Source organism: Myxocyprinus asiaticus, chromosome 9 (genome assembly GCF_019703515.2).
Source record: "Myxocyprinus asiaticus isolate MX2 ecotype Aquarium Trade chromosome 9, UBuf_Myxa_2, whole genome shotgun sequence".
Classification (NCBI taxonomy): Eukaryota; Metazoa; Chordata; class Actinopteri; order Cypriniformes; family Catostomidae; genus Myxocyprinus; species Myxocyprinus asiaticus.
This window is the reverse complement of record NC_059352.1, coordinates 48,438,509-48,457,341: the sequence shown is the minus strand read 5'-3', so window position 1 is coordinate 48,457,341 and position 18,833 is coordinate 48,438,509. Positions and strand designations below refer to the sequence as shown.

General features: G+C 36.6%; 1 protein-coding gene across 2 annotated transcripts; it reads right to left on the bottom strand.

The window, feature by feature from the left end:
* Positions 1-87: 87 nt before the first annotated feature.
* On the bottom strand, positions 88-15,462 carry LOC127445898 (peptidyl-prolyl cis-trans isomerase G-like). Of its 2 annotated transcripts, XM_051706372.1 has the most exons (13): positions 15,346-15,462; positions 12,323-12,387; positions 12,168-12,242; positions 10,084-10,191; positions 9,956-10,000; positions 9,525-9,612; positions 9,221-9,250; positions 8,103-8,242; positions 7,003-7,177; positions 4,788-4,997; positions 4,602-4,683; positions 4,249-4,400; positions 88-1,494 (listed from the first exon to the last, which is right to left on the bottom strand). In XM_051706372.1, the coding sequence occupies exons 2-13, from the start codon at positions 12,381-12,383 to the stop codon at positions 540-542; spliced, it is 2,121 nt and encodes a 706-aa protein (XP_051562332.1). In that variant the 5' UTR covers positions 12,384-12,387; positions 15,346-15,462; the 3' UTR covers positions 88-539. The 2 variants fall into 2 exon arrangements, with proteins under 2 accessions (XP_051562332.1, XP_051562333.1); XM_051706373.1 differs by lacking the exons at positions 12,168-12,242; positions 12,323-12,387; positions 15,346-15,462 and having other exon boundaries at positions 9,221-9,296; positions 10,084-10,187.
* Between the last annotated feature and the right edge of the window lie 3,371 nt (positions 15,463-18,833).

Sequence of the window (18,833 nt, the reverse complement as noted above, 5' to 3'; positions counted from 1 at the left end):
AGACCAGTACTGTCTTTTTAAAATATATAAAAGCTCATTTTACTTTAGAAACAGACATCTCAATCAAGAGGACATTTGAAAGCCATGTCACAGGTTCAGTATCAATTTTATTTCTCAAATTCAACAGAACCTACATTGTCAAATGTAATCTCTTTACAAACATAAAGCCCTTACAAAATTCCAAGGTATGCAAACATGTCCCCAACAAACCCCTTTTAAAAAACAGTTCAAAACAGAAACTTTTTTCAAGCAACCATTTTTACTAAGGAACTTCTATCCTCACTAAACGTTAGATTATGGAAGGACATGGGCGATGAAAACCAGAGAACACAAATGAAAAGACAAAAGCAGGACAAATACAACCAAATCTGAAACAAATTTGAATTTTGCTGTCTGTATCAAATCAAGACAAATAATCCAGGAATTTAGGACCAGGGCATGTCCAGTTTTCACGATGACTAAAATACGGCAGAAGTCTCTTTGTATCGATCATTGTACAGCAAAACATTAATAAAATGGAGTACAGTACATGCAGAATCTCAGTCACTGTCACTGGAACTAGAGGCCTTTTTCTTTGCATCTTTTCTTGGGCTTTTCGACTTGTCCTTCACTTTCTCTTTTGATTTTGGGCTCTCACTCCTTTTTCGCTTCTTTTGTTTATCTCCATCACTCTCAGAATCGCTGCTTCCACTGTGGCTCTTTTCCTTCCTTTTCCTGCTCTGTCTATCATCCCTCTCTTTGCTCCAATGTTTCGGCGAGGAACGGTCTTTCGAGCTCCTGTCTCTCCCTCTGGTCTCTTTGTTTTTCGAGTCATCCGTACTCTTCCTCTTGTTTCGCTCTTCTGCATCTCTTCCCCGGTCCCGAGCACGGTCTCGCTCTCTGCTTCTGGACCAGCGAGAAGATCTTCTGTCTCGGCTGCTGCTGTGACGTCTGTCACGCCCTCTGTCGCGTGATTGGCCACGCTCCCTCGAGCGGGACCTCCGTGTGGCATTGCGGCCCTTTTCTCTGCTTTTCGATCTGTCGCGACGCTGCTCTCCGTTCTTTTTCTTTTCCACCTCCTTTGTTTTCTCCTTTTCATTCCCCTCGGAATGTTGTTTGGTCTTTTCCTTGCTCTTGTCATCTTGTTCTTTTTCTTTCTTCTCTCGTTCTTTGGTGTCTTTGTCTTTCTTGTCCTTGCTGCTCGAGCGTCCCCGTTTGTCATCTGCTTTGCTGCGCTTTTCGTCCTTCTCTCTCTTCTTTTCTTTGCTCTTGCTTCGGCTGCGAGCTTTCTTCTTTTTCGCATCAGCATCGGTCTTTTTGCGAGCGTCCCTGTCCCTGCTCTTTGAACGATGTCTGTCCCTCTTCCTCTCTCTTCCTCTGGAGGGACTGCGTGATTTATTTCGTTTTTCTTTCTTGTCTCTGTCAGAGTTTTTCTTTGCTTCTTCCTGCTCTGCTTTTTTGTTCTCGCTCACAGCTGGCTCGGTGGCATCTGTCTTTTGCTCTGACATATCTCCCCTAAAAAAGTCAAACAATTAACGCAAAAGATTTAATTTCATTAGAATAGCAATACTTTATATAATGCTTGAGAGCATTCATAACATGTTTTAAATGAGTGGTTCACCCAAAAACTGAAAATTGTCATTATTTATTCACCCCCTTTCGTTGAAAATCTGTATGCTTACCGCAAGCAATTCTGACTTTGAACCACGTGTAGGATATAAATTATAGATTAACAATTACATTTTCACTAGTAATTGCTAATTCTTCATTTCAGGAATGGAAAAATTACTAGTGAAAGAAGACTTTTAGAAGAATATCTAGGTCCATACAATGCAAGTGAATGGTGGGCAGAACTTTGAAACTCCAAACAGCACATAAAGGCAGCATAAAATTAATCCATATGACTCCGGTGGTTAAATCCATATCTCCAAAAGCGATATGATAGGTGTGAGAAACAGATCAATATTTACTATAAATCCCAACTTTTACCAGCCCTCTGCACTTTCACGAGAGTTCTTCTTTTTTTGCCGATTTGAGTTCATTTCAACACCTACTGTGCTGTTGTGCAAATGATTTTTTTCTTCTTTTCCTTTGCTTTATTGCTCTTTTTTTTTTTTATCCCTTTCTCCTCCCTGCCCATTAAGTGTCGATATGCACGAAGAATGTGAATCGGCAAATCTCACATTGCTTCTGAAGATATATATTAAACCACTGGAGTCATTTGGATTACTTTTATGCTGTCTTTACCTTCAAAATTTTGGTCACCATTCACTTGCACTGTATGGACCTACAGAGCTGAGATATTCTTCTAAAAATCTTAATTTGTGTTCAGCAGAAGAAAGTTATACACATCTGGGATGGCATGAGGGTTAGTAAATGAGAGAATTTTCATTTTTGGTTGAACTATCCCTTTAAAAAATAAAACATATTTGCAGAAATACACATGCTTGCTATCAAAAATGGAATTTCAACTAGTAAAAAACTACATTTTCACTAATAAGATTTCAATTATCTGTCATTCACTCCCATTCAAAACATATTCAGTTATCTATAATTTCTTACCAGTTGAAATTCAAATTTTACCTATAAGAAATTCACTTTTTACTTGTAAAAATTATAATTGTTTGATCGATAATTACTTGGGCAAATGTCAATTCCTGATGTCAACAACTGAATTACAGCTGGTAAAGAAGTACTTTGGTTTCACCAATGGCAATGTTAATTTCAGACTGAAATGTGATTGTAACTATTAAGAAAGTCTTATCAAATCAAAATCAAATCAAATCACTTTTGTCACACAACCATATACACAAGTGCAATAGTGTGTGAAATTCTTGGGAGGAATAGTTTAAACGAATAGTTCACCCAAAAATGAAAATTCTCTCATGATTTACTCACCTTTAAGTCATCCCAGATGTGTATGTCTTTCCTTCTTCAGCAAAACTGAAATGAAGATTTTTATAAGCACATTTCAGCTCTGTATGTCCATACAATGCAAGTAAATATGTGCCATGAGGCTGCTGGCTGTTTGACGATCCAAAAGGTATATTTAGGCAGCATAAAAGTAAAATACACGACTCCAGTCGATCAATTAATGTCTTCTGAAGCAAACCGATAGGTTTTTTATCGATAATTAAAAAGTTTTTAACTATAAATCCTTACATCCTGCCAGAGCTGGGAAATGTTTGAAATGACCTAACTCTCGAGTGACATTTATTTCTCTGTTGTAAACAAAGCGTGCGCTTCAGTCTTCTCGTGTGAATGCTTACGTCACGCAATAGCTCTGTGATGGGTCGACTGGTAGCAGGAAGTGTTTTTTAAAAGTTAAAAGTTTTAATTATTAATTTATTTTTTACCAAACCTATCGATTTGCTTCAGAAGACATTAATTGATTGACTAAAGTTGTGTGGATTACTTTTATGCTGCATAAATATGACTTTTGAACCATCAAACAGCCAGTAACCTGATGGCACCCATTCACTTTAATTGTATGGACCTACAGAGCTGAAATATGCTTATAAAAATCTTCACTTCGGTTCTGCTCAAGGAAAGACATACACATCTAGTATGGCTTAAATGTGAGTAAATTATGAGAGAATTATCATTTTTGGGTGAACAATTCCTTTAAGACATATTGAATTACTCTTCAGTGTATTTATATCAGAAATCCACTTCCATATATCTGAAATACTGAATCTAATATGTAGAAATAGACTGGATAACGAGTAAAGAGATAGACTAGGAATGGATATTTGTACTAGTAACAATCATTGATATTTATATAAAAAAAAACTAGTTTCAACTAGTAAGAAATCTGTAATTGTCAAACAGGAGTGAATCAGTTTGTGGTAAAATTCTAATAGTAAAAATGCATTTGCAAATAAAGAATTCTTACTAGTTTAAATTCCATTTTTGATATAAAGAACGTACATTTCTGCAAATAATGTCTTTTTTTTAATATCAAGAATTAAAGTTTTTACTATTGCAAATGTAATTACTGGTATCAAAAATTTTGCACTTTCACTAGTAGCAATTCCACTCCTGATTTGAAGAATTAACATTTTAACTAGTGGAAATTCAATTGATTTCTGTAATTCATATCCTGCAAACGATTAAGAGTAATTCCAGCTTGATGATGGGAAATAAAAGACATGATTTTCATTTTTGGGTCAACTATTCCTTTAAGACTTCAGTACATGAATCTTGGATGCAATATTAGCATGCACATTAAAACTGATGTCTAATGTGTAGTTGAAATATTGGCCGCACTTGTCCCCTTTGATCCATCGTTCTTGGGTGATGGAGGAGTTGGCTTTAGCTTTCTGTGTCCTTTGCATTTCCTGCCGCCAGTGTGGAGGTGTCTCACTGCGTCGAAAGCGATCCCATGACCGTGAGCGCGATCGAGATGGCGTCCGATAGCGCTACAGAAGAGATCAAGAGTCAAAGACACAAGTTAAACATGTTTATTTTCATAAAAAATACAAGATACTGAAAAATGTGAACATATGTAAAACAATATACAGTGGCCCCAAAAGATTTGGACACTCAAATCACACATTAAAACATTTAACTGCATTAGAAACAAAATATCAAAGGAAAAGGCATCTGCAAACATCTCTCACCCTGGGTCCTCTTCCTTTAATTCTTCGCCCTGATCTGGTCATCACCAGTCTTGTGCGATTTGGCCTCGAGTTCGCCATGGGTCTGGAATGTTATTTACAAAGTTATAGAAGATCACACATCTTAGACATTTCTTCCAGGTCTGTGCAAACATATGATCGTGGGCGAAATTTTAAAACATCTCCTACCTGTCCCTTTCTCTTTCTCTTTCTCTCTCCCTGACTCTCTCTCTCTGCCTCTCTCTCCCAGAGTCCTCCTTGCGCTGTTCTTTGCCTTGGTCCTCTTCTTTGGCCTTCTGGGGGCTTCGTCTCATCAGGAAGCGGTTTTCTGGAACGGGCGGGACTTCCTCAGGGCGGATGGATGACACAGGTTGGGCATCAGCCTCTTCCTCATCAGACCTACACAGAAAGACACGATTATGGTATGTTACATATGTTCCTGATATTTAAATGTTTATATACAGTGCTGTGGAAAAGTATTTGCCCCCATCCTAATTTCTTCTGTTTTTGTGTACAGAAGTTCGTTTTTTTTTTTTTATACTAGATAATGAGAGATAATGGCTCTCACTGTGATTCTTTGGAGTCCCGGAGCTTTTGAAATAGCTTTGTAACCCTTCCCAGACTGATGAATTTGATCACCTTTTTCCTCAAAAGTTCTTGAATTTCTTTCAACCTAGGCATTGTGTGCTGCTATTGTGACACCTTTTAGTCAACTTCTGCTGCTGAAAAAGTTCTATCTGACCTACAAAAGCTTTTGACCTCAAGGCTTGCACTTAAATGTTTGAAATTAGTTTTGTAGACCAATATAAATTGTGCATACAAATTAATTCTTTACCAAATAAAACCTTTAAATGAAGAAATGATTGGTCTTTGAGATGGGAACTCTTTGAATACGGGTTTTAAAAGCATCCCAGGATGCACATCATAAAGTTGACTGAAGAAATGCCAGAGTGTGCAGAGCGGTTATCTAGACAAACTGGGTCTACTTGAAGCTCATACTGTTGAAGTCAGAAGTTTACATACCCTTAGGATGAAGTCATTAAAACTCATTTTTTTCCTCTCTCTCCCCTTTTCTCCACAATTTGGCATGCCAAATTCCCAATGCACTCTAGGACCTTGAGGTGGCGTAGTGACTCGCCTCAATCCGGGTGGACAAATCTCAGTTGCCTCTGCGTCTGAAAGTCAATCCGCTCATCTTATCACGTGGCTTGTTGAGCGCGTTACCGCAGAGACATAGCACGTGTGGAGGCTTCACACCATTCTCCACGGCATCCACGCACAACTCACCACACGCCCCACTGAGAGCGAGAACCACATTATAGCAACCACGAGGAGGTTACCCCAATGCGACTCTACCTTTTAAAATGGCTCATGTAATAAATCATTCTCTGTGTTATTCTGACATTTCACATTCTTAAAATAAAGTAGTGATCCTAACTGACCCAAGACAGGTAATGTTTTCTACGGTTAAATGTCAGGAATTGTGAAAAACTGAGTTTAAATGTATTTGGCTAAGGTGTATGTAATCTTCTGACTTCAACTGTACAGTTGAAGTCAGAAGTGTACATACACTTAGGTTGAAGTAATTAAAACTAATTTTTTAACCACTCCGCAGATTTCATATTAGCAAACTATAATTTTGGCAAGTCGTTTAGGACATCTACTTTTGTGCATGACAAGTAATTTTTCCAACAACTGTTTACAGACAAATTGTTTCACTTTTAACTATCACAATCAGAAGTTTACATACACTAAGTTAACTGTGCCTTTAAGCAACTTCCTGGAAAATTCCAGGAAATAATGTCAAGCCTTTAGGCAATTAGATTCTGATAGGCTAATTGGAGATGTACCTGTGGATGTATTTTAAGGCCAACCTTCAAACTCAGTGCCTCTTTGCTTAACATCATGGGAAAATCAAAATAAATCAACCAAGACCTCAGGAAAAAAAAAACATTGTGGACCTCCACAAGTCTGGTTCATCCTTGGGAGCAGTTTCCAAAAGCCTGAAGGTTCACATTCTTAAAATAAAGTAGTGATCCTAACTGACCTAAGACAGGGAATGTTTTCTACGATTAAATGTCAGGAATTGTGAAAAACTGAGTTTAAATGTATTTGGTTAAGGTGTATGTAATCTTCTGACTTCAACTGAATATACATTCTCATTTATTTACTGGGTCACTACATAATTCCCATACTTCCATTTGTGTTATTGTATAGTTTCTATAACTTTAATATTATTCTCAAATGTGAAAAACAGCAATAATAAAGAATGAGTAGGTATGCACACATTTTTGACAGGTAGTGCGTGAAATAATGTTTTCAAGAAACTTTAAAGCATTAAATCTAAAGATATAATGTAACATGCATTATGTGTGTGTAAATGGAGGCTGTATTGGTCAAGTACCTCTTCTTTTCTTTCTTCTTGTGTTTCTGTTCCTTCTTTTTCTTGTGTTCTTTCTTGTCTTTCTTCCGTCGTTTCTTCTCATCCTTCTCTGATTCTTCAGAGTCAGTGGAGCTGTCTGAGGAAGAGTCGTCATCGCTCTCGCTGGAAGACTGATGCTTCTTCTTCTCTTTCTTTGCTGGACAAGAGAAGTTTGAAAAATAAATTAAAATGCACAGTTTCATCATTGACTTTGAATAAATGTGTCATTGTGGCCATTTTGATCCTTTATGACCCATAGAGCTGTCACAATAATTACATTTTGACTGACAATTAATTGTACAAATAACAAATAATTGCGATTAACGACTGAATTGTCTGTTTCATTCCAGTCAATTACAGAGTAAGCTCTAAGTGTAATACATATAAGTAAACATATTTAACTTAGAATCATATAATATAATAGGGATATTTGATTTCCTTTAAGGTTGTGAAATATTTTTTCCTTATATGGTGTCAGGTGGACTCGCTGCATTAGTGTAAACAAAGACTTTCTCACATGCGTGCCACACATGAATGGGCAAAAAGCAAGTTTTTCAGTGAATAAAGACATAAATTTTGGTCTGTTCCTGACACAAAGCTATAATATGGCTTCAAAAGACTTGAAATATAGCGCACAAGTGATATGGATTACTTTTCTGGTGTTTTTGTGTGCTTCTGGAGCTTTATCACAATCCTCTCATACCTCGTCCTTGTGTTCCATGGATGAAAAAAGTCATACTGGTTCAGAGGGACTAGAGTGTGCGCAACGACGACAATTTTCATTTTTGGGTTAGCTAGTTTTTAGCTTCCTAAAGCAATTTAACTTATTCAATTTTTGTATATTTCAAAAAGTACATAGCTAAAATGCTTTATTTTCATAAAGTATCTAGAAAATAAACAACGTAGGCCTAGTGAAAAAAAATAACTGAGATTATTATTTTTGTAAGAGTATAATTGAAGTGTACAAAAAAAAAAAGAAAAGAAAAAAAGAAACAGGAATTGCACACACTACAGTTAGATAAACAACTATTCTTGCAAGCCACATTTACTTAAACCTGAGAAAAGAAATTAGGATTGGTCACCTTTAGATTTTGGAATTAGTTCCCCACAGTTGAGTACTTTGACCTCGGTGTAGGGTCGGCTATTGGGGTCCGTCTTCTGACTCTCGATCATCTGGATCACCTCCTGGCCGGAGATCACCTGACCAAACACCACATGAAGTCTGGGGGGGGGGCATAATTAAACACTATTGTCAAGAGCAATATATCGTACAAGGATAGTACAAATGTATGTGTAGCACCAGCAGGTTGCAGATTATTCAAAGACAAATCTATATTCTTGTATAACCATGTTACTCTAGAGGTAGAGCGATATCGGTTTTACAAATAATCGGTGGCTTTCTGCAACTATCGGTTATCGGCCAACATTTATATATATATTTTTTTATTCCTTAGTATTCCTCTGTGGCTGCCACTGAAGGATTCTATAGTTATATCAAGTGACTGACAATATTCATTCATATTTTTATCCTCACTTCAATGCAAATTAGTGTTTTTTTTATTAGATAAAACAAGTGTTCTAAATTGAAGTGAGGGCATTAAAAGAAAACTGTGACTATATGGAAATGTGCCTTTCAACACATACATCAAGTCCGCAACTTCATAACTTGTGAATAATAATAATAATTTAAAAAAAACCTCATCTGGTAAAATACGTGCGTGTGTGTGTGTGTGTGTATATATATATATATATATATATATATATATATATATATATATATATAAAGGCTATAAAATCTTAATTTGGTAAATAGTTAAATATAAAACATGGTCAGGAAGACAAGTTTACATCATTTCAAAATAAGAGTCCACAAATTAGAAAGTGGTGGCTTGTTCACAGTTCATAGATGCTCCAAATCTTCATTTTCTTCTGGTTATTATTGGGATTTTGGATGCACAATAAACTACATCTGCGATTTTATTCATTTTGTACTCTTTTGGCACCTATATCTGTGCCCATCAAAGTAAGGAAATGCTAAGAAAGTTGAACATTCTATAAATATATTTTTTTTAAATATTAGCCGATTAATCGGTTATCAACCTTTTTCACCACCTTCGTTGTCGTATCGGCAAAATCCACAATCGGTCGACCTCTAGCGTACATTCTGAAAGCTTTGATACTTAAACGGAAAGGTGCTTACCCGTCCAAGTGAGGAGTTGGCTTTGTAGTTCTATGGTCAGGGACACAAAACAGTGAGGCAGAATGTAAATACAAATCTAACGAACACAAAAACAGTGATTAATGCAAACCATTAATCCACTGGTGACATTGTCATACGCAGTTCACAACTAGCTGAAGTTTGAACCAGTGCATCGAGGACATTTACACTCATTATACATCAAGGCAGAAAGAAAGAAAGAAAGAAAGATTTTGCAGATTATCCTCTCCATTATCCAACGCGACAGTAACGGTGCTCCATTAAGAGGTCAGTGTGCCGGACTCACATAAAGAACTGTGAGCCATTGGTGTCTTTCCCCCTGTTTGCCATTGACAGCAGGAACTCCTTGTTGTGTTTCATTGAGAAGCTTTCATCTAGAAGAGGAGAAGGAAATTAGAATTATAATGACATTTCAAGTCATTTGAGATCACTGGAAAATAATTATTAAAAGCAATTTTCATTCAAGCCGATGATGCTATGAATTATCGATTTTGATTCAGATTCAATAAAAAGACCCAACACAACAGAACAACTGGCTCACTAATTGGACATCATTATAGCTTGTAAGCTAATTATATGCACTATAAGAAATTCCATGAAGCAAGATATTAAAAATTTTCATTTGAGGGGCAATTTTTAAATTCCTTGATTTATCAAGGTTGTCCATTCCCTATATAAATGAAAGTAGGCTGGAGAAGAGGAAAAAAGTACACCCACCTTCAAAGAAACCTCCATATATGGATTCACCACCTCTGCCATTTCCTGTTTAGACATATGAATCATTAAATATGATTCCACACAGGCAGTACAATAATGCAATGGAATAAAGCAACAGACAGCCGTACCTTCACTGAAGTCTCCTCCTTGTATCATGAAGTCCTTCACTATCCTGTGGAACAAACATCCTTTGTAGTGCAAGGGTTTCTGAGTGGTTTTACCAATTCCTTTCTCACCTGCAGACAGAGAGAGCTTAGTTTAATTCATTAAGGAGCAAACATTCGTGATGATTTTGCTGGCGATATACAATTTAGCAATATCCTAAATAGTAAACTGGCCATTAAAACTTTTCAAAAGACCATCTCAGATTAGTTTCACAATACCTTTTTTGTGTTTGAGTGCTTTTAGACAGTGGTGATTTAAGTGCATCTGATTTAGCAATAATGAGTTGATAAGTTCAGTTTGTTTCCATGCTTCAGTTCAAACTTGGGCTGAGCAAAAGGGGTTTTCCAGCCTATTAACAATCAATATATAGCTCAAAAGTTATGCATTTCCTCTGAAATGGCTTAAATGGCTTTAATCAGAGGACCCATCCTTTCAGCTATTATAGCAAAGTAGATTCAAAATTGTATTACTTTCATTTATATGCCCCAATATACAACAATGCATGTAATAAAAAGCATTATTTACCTACATATATTTTTACTAAACCATTTTTGTGAATGAACAGGGTGTGCAAAAACTAAAACTTCACTCATTTATTTATTTTTTTTGGAATCCATTTGAATATTATAATAATATTAAATTATTATTGTGGGACACAGTTAAGTTTATTATTATAATATAAAATTGAATTATTATTATTTTGAGATTTGTTTTATATAATAGTAATACTGTATATTTCCATTGTAATTACTTCACCTGAAGCTTATATTTTAGTGGAAAACTTGGAGCAGTGCAGATATGATGGATAATAATCTCAAATTTAAATCACAACCCTTTGTGGTTTAATAATCACATGACCATGTTGCAACTCTGACGTCATTTTAATTAATTATGTAGCCCTGAAGCATAGTAAAATCTGTTTAATGACAGGCTTTTTAGGAATCGTAGTGGCCAAGTATAAAGTGCACTATAATCATCAAGATATTCACAATATTGCTTAATTTAATTTCGCCAACAAAATTATCGTGATATCATGTATATTCAATACATTGCCCAGCCCTATTTCAAACTGTCCATTTCAATGAATTCATGAGAAAATGATTTTCAAAACAATTAATCTTGCTAGTGTTTATCTAGTGACAAATAGTGTGATAAATTTAAACTACATGTTTTCTGAATATTACTTCAGGCAATAAACATTTTAATATACTTGGCAACATTAATAGCTATTTGGTAAAAATTAGGGATGCACCGATATGGCATTTTTTGGCTGATACCAATTTAAAAAAAAAAAAAAAACACAGGCCCATACTGATATTTTGCCACTTACCTTATTTTGTCATCAAATCACTTTCACTTTAAATTTCACTTTGAAATTATGCTTAATAAATGTACAAAGAGGTACAAAAGCCTGTTCACTGTTCTAACAATACATAATTTCAATTGAACATTGGATCTGTTGAAACACTAATGACAGGCCAAACTATCAAGAATTCAAAGTCTGCTGGTTTCAAAGTGTTTTGGATGGGTTCCCTCATCACGTAGCCAATTGGTAAGTGCCGTTTTCACAATCGTCACATCTGTTTATGACGTTTTTTCTGCATTAACATAAGAACGAGACAGAATAAAAAACGAAATATATAAAAATGTAATATTCTTAGGAGTGCCAACCCTTCTACATATTGTGGCTTTTATTATTTCTGGATTGTGCATTTGAATTCACAGAATTTTTACAAAGTGTGTTACTAATTAATTATAAATAAACCATCTGTTTTTCATACTGGTGTTTTCCTGCTTATTACCGATATACTGAAGGTTTTAATTTGGTCAGTAATTGGCTGATAAATATCGGTAGCCGATACATCGGTACATCCCTAATGAAAATGACGGTGCCTAACTGAAGAAAAAAAATAATTTCAGCGCAAAAACAAAGCTTTATACATCAAATATAATTTAAAGGCTGAAAAGTTCTAGTTTTTAAGCCTTGATTAATACCACCTCATATACATGTCTGAAAAATCAGGTCAATTCCTTTTCTGTCATATACCTGTGCACAGGCAGCGGAAGTTTTCACAAGTCTTGGGACACACATCAGAGAAGAGTTCGATGACCACCCGTCCCGCTGCAGAAAGAACAGTTCAACCAAGGAAATACATGCAACAATTTCCAGATATTTGACATCACGTGTATATAGAGTCTTACCAGGCACGTTACTGATGCCAATGTCAAAGAAGCAGCGAGGACGCTGCGCCTTCACCCCCATCGTACTGTATGTACAAAACATACGTCAGGCACTAGTACAGCAACAACTGTAGCTACACAGTATAAGATCAGTGCAGATAAGTATTCCACTACGTTTGTACAAATGACAATATAACATTGTGCTCTACTGGTGAATTTCATGTCAAGGTCACATAAAATTACATTTTGCATAAAGATAATTTAACTATTTTAGGGCCAATAATATTTTCTGCATTTATTTGTGATAGTTTAAAAAACTGCACACAAGATGTATAAGGGTCATTGACAACTAAGTCTGTCTGAGGTAATAAAAATGATATAGTTTAAAACACGTGTCAAGTTGGTAGCAATATAATCTTTAAGTCCATGTTGAATTCATACATTTTTGATAAAAATAACATTTAAAAAACTTTGAATATATTAAATAAAAATAGTTTTAATGACTTAAAAAAAATGTAAAGTGGTGTAACCAAGTCAAAATGTATTAAAATACTTTTTGTTTCCAACATAATTGTTAATTTCAAAAACCTTTTCAAACATATTTTTCAAGGTGAATGTTTTTTTTTTAAGAATGTTTGAGTCAAGAATATCAAGAAGTTTTCTCAGGGTTACACCAAATGACGTGAACAAACAATGCCGCCTTATAAAAATTTCACAATATTGATATTTAATGACATGACAAAATAATAGGGTTTTTTCCTACTTTGCACACACTATTGATGGTCTAATGGGTCTTCTCTGTTTTATGTCACATGACAACAAAATGGCTACCTGCATGTTGGTTACCACATGACTTTCATCTGATGGCCAAAAATGTGTCAAATATTAATCATATTTTAAAATAAAACTGTTTCACTGCTTTATATATATATATATATATATATATTATATTAATAATAATAAGATTATTCTGCACTACTCATGCCAACATTTGATTTTCAAGAATTTCAGCTTTTAATGAGACTTTAAAGATTTTTATTTTATTTTTACTGTCCCAGGATGGTTACACCTCATGATTTTTTTTATTTAAGCCCCATAATAAAGAGAAAAGAAATGGAAAACATGTTAATCATACTAGGTGTATACACCGCCTGGCCAAAAAAAAAAAAAAAACTTTGCATTCTCTAATATTTCGTTGGACCGCCTTTAGCCTTGATTACGGCATGCATTCATCGTGGCATTGTTTCAACAAACTTCTGCAACATCACAACATTTATTTGCATCCAGATTTGCATTAATTTTTGTCCGAGATCTTGTATTAACAACGGGAGAGTCGAACCACTCCATAAAGTCTTCTCCAGCACATTCCAAAGACTTTCAATGGGGTTAAGGTCAGGACTCTGTGGTGACCAATTCATGTGTGAAAATGATTCCTCAACCACTTTTTCACAATTTGAGCCCGATAAATCTTTGCACTGTCTTCCTGGAATATGCCCATGCCGTCAGGGATAACCTGGTCATTCAGTACATTCAGGTAGTCAGCTGACTTCATTTTATTGCCACATGACCCTGCTGAGCCTAAACCTGACCAACTGAAGCAACCCCAGATCATAACACTGCCTCCAGAGGCTTGTACAGTGGGCACTATGCATGACGGGTGCATCGCTTCATGTGCTTCCCTTTTACCCTGACACGCCCATCACTTTGAAATAGGGTAAATCTGGACTCATCAGACCACTTGACCTTTTTTCATTGTTCCACAGTCCAATCTTTATGCTCCCTAGCAAATTGAAGATGTTTTTTTCCGATTAGCCTCACTAACAAATGGCTTTCTTGTGGCCACACAGCTGTTTAGTCCCAATCCTGTAAGTTCTCGTCGCATTGTGTGTGTGGAAATGCTCGTTCTCTATTAAACATAGCCATGAGTTCTACTGTTGGACAGTTCTCAACCAATAATTTGCCCCTTCTGAAACACAGTAACATCTTTTCCACAACCACGGGATACATCTTCCAACATGGTTGTTTAAGAAATGAGAAGCTACACACTACTAACTCTTACACACAAAAGTTAGGGCTAAAAGAATTGTTGCCAGCTGAAACATTAATCACTGCAATAATGATCCAATCATAAGCTCTCAAATATCTGCTTATTTAAATCTAAACATTGATTTTTTTTTTTTTTTTTTTTTGCTAGGCAGTGCATTTAAGTGATTGTTGTGAGTGATTTACATTTGTAATGTTATTTTTTAATACTTAAAAGATCAGGACAAAAAACAAGTGTCACGTCATTGACACGTACATGCCTATTAGTTATAATACTCTTTTGTGTGTGTGTGTGTGTATATATATATATATATATATATATATATATATATATATATATTAATACTTGCAAAATATAATTTATTCGTTTTTTTTTTTTTTTATGGGGGTGGGGGTGAAAATACAACCCGGACATGTTCTTGACTGCTTTCGATAGATTCACCCTAAGAATGAAAATTAGCCTACTTTTTACAGCCTTACAAAAATAAGGAAAAGCATCTCTTCCAACATATCAGCCGTTTTCATCAAATCATTAAAAGTACGTGTTAATCTCGGTACTTTCACTTGCAGTAACTCACAGGCCTCATAGCTCACGTTGCAAAGAAAGCGGCTAAACCAGAGTGTGTGACCTGTGCTTGTATTGCCAATAATCAACTTTAAAATAAAAACAGACCCTTAAATCCTTTGTTTTCATGATTCTGCATGTGTTCTAGAGCGAGAACCTAACGTGCTACTTCACACATTTCAAACTTCGGCACATTCAGAGTCCCTTACAGTGTTTAAACGACACTGTCATCAGTCGAAGACTTTAGAGTAGGAACTCAACGCTCTTTGCTCAAATCCGCAGTAAAATCGCAATGTTTATCTGTTTAGAAATTGAATGGTTAGCATGCTAACCGTTGCCATTCGTGTGCTCTTTGACGTTTCCTTTCCTTTTCTACGTATCAACAAGCTATATGTCACGCAAAATGGTCTAATCTACAGAAGAGAATATAACTTACATGTCTGGTTCACGTTAAGCAAATATAACTGAAGTAATCAGGATTAACGCGTATTTGCGTGTCCTCAGCGCGCGGCTCTCTAAAGATGGCGCGTGTCGCAGCGGTGTATAATCAGGGGGTCAGTCAGGAAGCGGTTGCAGATCCCTGTTCGCACCTGCTGGTAGATGCTGGAACTACACCACCCGATGGCAAAAAGCACGTTTCTCCATAGACAGCCATTCAAAAGTAGCCGTGTTTTATGACGAAATAAAACTATTTCCAAGAACCATTTCAACTTGAGTTATTTAATTACATTATGGAATATCATCATACGGTGACGGATTGTTTTTGAAGGGCTCCTGAAAGCGTGAAATTGACTTATATTTTTTCTCTATCTATTCCCATTGACAAGTAATCAGTCACGTGACACCCGATCCCGGAACTGAGCGCCCATGAGCAAAGATGGCAGCCTCCATTTCGCTCGCTTTCTGGAAACCCTGCGCTAGCTGAGCACAGTCATAGAAATGAATGGGGATGCTAACGGATAGCATTTAACAGCCCCATGTGCATAACCAGAGCCATTACAAAGGGATAACCGCCTGAACTGAGACTATGGAAGCCTGATACGGACAAAATCAAATGTGTCCCCCCCCACATTGAACATTAATGCTATTAAACTGCAATACAAACGTAATAAGTAGCTTTGAAACGTACATGTCAACACATTATATACTAATATTTATTATTCATATTTAAAAGGTATTCAGACACTTCAGTCATACTTAAATGTCTGAATTTCATTGCATTAGATAAAAAAAAAAAAAAATGTCCATCTGAAAACAAAAGATGCTTGAGATTTTCTCAGAAATAAAAACTTTTGTGGGTCAGTTTTTTGCAGTGACTTTTAGGGTGCTTTCACACTAGCACTTTTGGTACGCACCTGGGGTCGAATGACGTCAAAGTTTGGTTCGTTTGGATAATGTGAACGCTGTTTTCCGAACTCAGGTGCGCACCCGTGAACCACACCCGGGTCCGCTTTAAAAGGTGCGACAGCGGATCTAGAGGTCCCTGCTAAGGACCACCCCAGAGGTTCCGTCCATTGCCGCTCAAAAGGCCCCTGCCGTGGGCCACCCCAGATGTCCTTGTCGTGTTCACCCTCAAAGTCCTTGTCATGGCCTGCTCCAGAGGTCCCTGACATGCGCCGCCTCAGAGATTCTGGCTAGTGCTTCCCCTTGAGGTCTCTGCCAAGGACCACCCCAGAGGTAACTGCCACATTTTCAGCTAGTGCTATCCCGAAATCCCTGCCAAGGACCGCAAGGACTCAGACGTCCCTACAATAGGCCACCCAATATGTATCCTGCCACATCCATACAAGAGATCTCAGCCAGTGCCGCCTTTGTGGTCTCTGCCAAGGACTGCCCTGTAGGTTCTGGTCAGTACTGCCCTTGAGCTCCCTGCCACTGCAGCCCCAGAGGTCTCTCCACGGGCCACCCCAGATATTTTGGCATACATGTGCCACCCCAAAGGTCGGCTCTGGTACAGCACCAGAGTCACTGTTCATGTTCTCTTCAGTCTACCCTGGAGCTAGATGGTGAACATCTGCCAGTGAACAGGAACCACCACTTAGATCAGTGTGCCGTGAAAGATTGTCAGGTGTGCCTTGGAAAATTAACAAACTCCACAAAATAAATAAATGCATGAAAAAAAATAAAATTCAGGGATCCTCACCTTTCGGAGAAATTCGCCGTTTTGAAACCATAATCGGTCACTTTTGTGATTGTGAAGAGCAATGATTAATGTGCAAAAGTGACTGATATTTATACGCGATAAGGGTCACATGACTCGCGTCAGCGCTGCAGAATACACTGAAGTCTATGAAGTGATGCCACTTTACACCAAAGTGTTTTTCACACACACGTTTTTGCTTCACCAGTAATGTCTTTGAGAGTACTAAGCAACAAGAAATATTTAAAAACTGTCCAAATTTGTGAAGAGGCATTGAATGTTTCATAATTTCTTTTAATTAAATATTACCTTATCGTTTCCGAGTATCAGAGACCCCAGTTACTGAACTCATTTAAATTCACCGAGAAAACATTTAGACCAAAACATAAACGAGTCCTTTTATTACTTTCTGCTATCAAAGCAACTGCAAGCTTTTTTTCTCTCTTCCAAATACATGTTTTCAATGTTTATTGTGCACACCTCCAACTTTTTTACGTGGCAAACTCGTAAAATCGCCCCTCTGTGACGCCTTCTGCAACTCTTGTCATGCGGAGGGCAATGCGGCGCTTGACGTTGGCGTTGAACGGAGCGTTGACGCCTTGACTCAACTCATGTGAAATGTGCTTTACAATGACAAAAGAACATTATAGAAACTCAAAATTATTATTATTTGTCTATTATTGTGGTCTTTTCTGATAAAAGCCATGCTCAGCAGTTTAAATAGGCTACTGTAGGAAAATGTGACCGTAGATCTGCTTTGTGTTTATAAATTCTTATACTGAAGTCAGTAGATTTGTAGCCATGCAAGTTTTAATAAAGGAGAAGGTAAGGAGGTTATTGAAACTCACTATTATTAGACTATTATTGTTGTCTTTTTGGATGAAAAATAATGCTCAGACTGAAGGAAGACTAGATCTGCTTTGTTCTTTTAATGCTTAAACACTATAAAGTCTCTTGGTAGATTTCGGTCATGAACGACTCAAAATGATTCACTGACTCACTCATAGCACATAAGACGCTCATTTGTCGCCACCTAGTGACATTTCCAGAAGGGGTCACTGAACTAATCAGTTAATAAAATTGAACAAATTTGTGAGACAGAAGCAAGAATCACCAAAATACTCTTTATTTTGGAGCTGATTCTGCACAGTTGTAAACTTGAACAAACTTGAATCACTAAGATAGCTGGAATTGGTGCTTTTAGCTTATTCTTTAAAAAATATTTTCGTGGACCAGTGATTGTCTTACCTTTTTCACCCCTCATGAGTTTGCATCCCTGTAATTTGTTGTGGCATTGCAAGAACAAATCTACAAATTAGAAAAGAAGCAAATTTGATGTTTTTTCATTACCCATTTAGGGCTCTTGCCACCTGTGACCTCACACAGCGTAGCCTACCTATGTGATTTTTGTTAAAAAAAAAATTACATAGCCGAATTTCAAACATTACAAGTAAACACGCCACTAAGATGGACATTGAAACATGGACAAGTTCTTGAAAAGGAAAAATATTGACGATGGTTAGCCTATGTGGGATAGTGGTGTGCCGTAGAATTTTTTAGTCGTAAAAAGTGTTCCGTGGCAGAAAAATGGTTGGGAAACACTGACTTAGATGCCTGTCTAGGTCCCAAAAGTGCACATGAAAAAATTACATCAAGTTGTATTCTTTTAAATAACTCAACATTAAATGTGGCCCCACATGTTTTCTTGTCTAAAATATTTTTAATCATTGTTGAATTGTCTTGATGATATGTTAAATAACAATAGTAGGCCATTTAAAATATAA

Excerpts from the sequence above, each read along its gene's own strand:
- LOC127445898 (XM_051706372.1), bottom strand. The coding sequence starts at position 12,383 with ATGGGGGTGAAGGCGCAGCGTCCTCGCTGCTTCTTTGACATTGGCATC. Across the intron at positions 4,998-7,002 it reads AAGAAGAAAGAAAAGAAGAG|GTCTGATGAGGAAGAGGCTG; the intron begins GTACTTGACCAA and ends CTTTCTGTGTAG. Across the intron at positions 1,495-4,248 it reads CGATGGATCAAAGGGGACAA|GGGAGATATGTCAGAGCAAA; the intron begins GTGCGGCCAATA and ends TGACTTTTTTAG.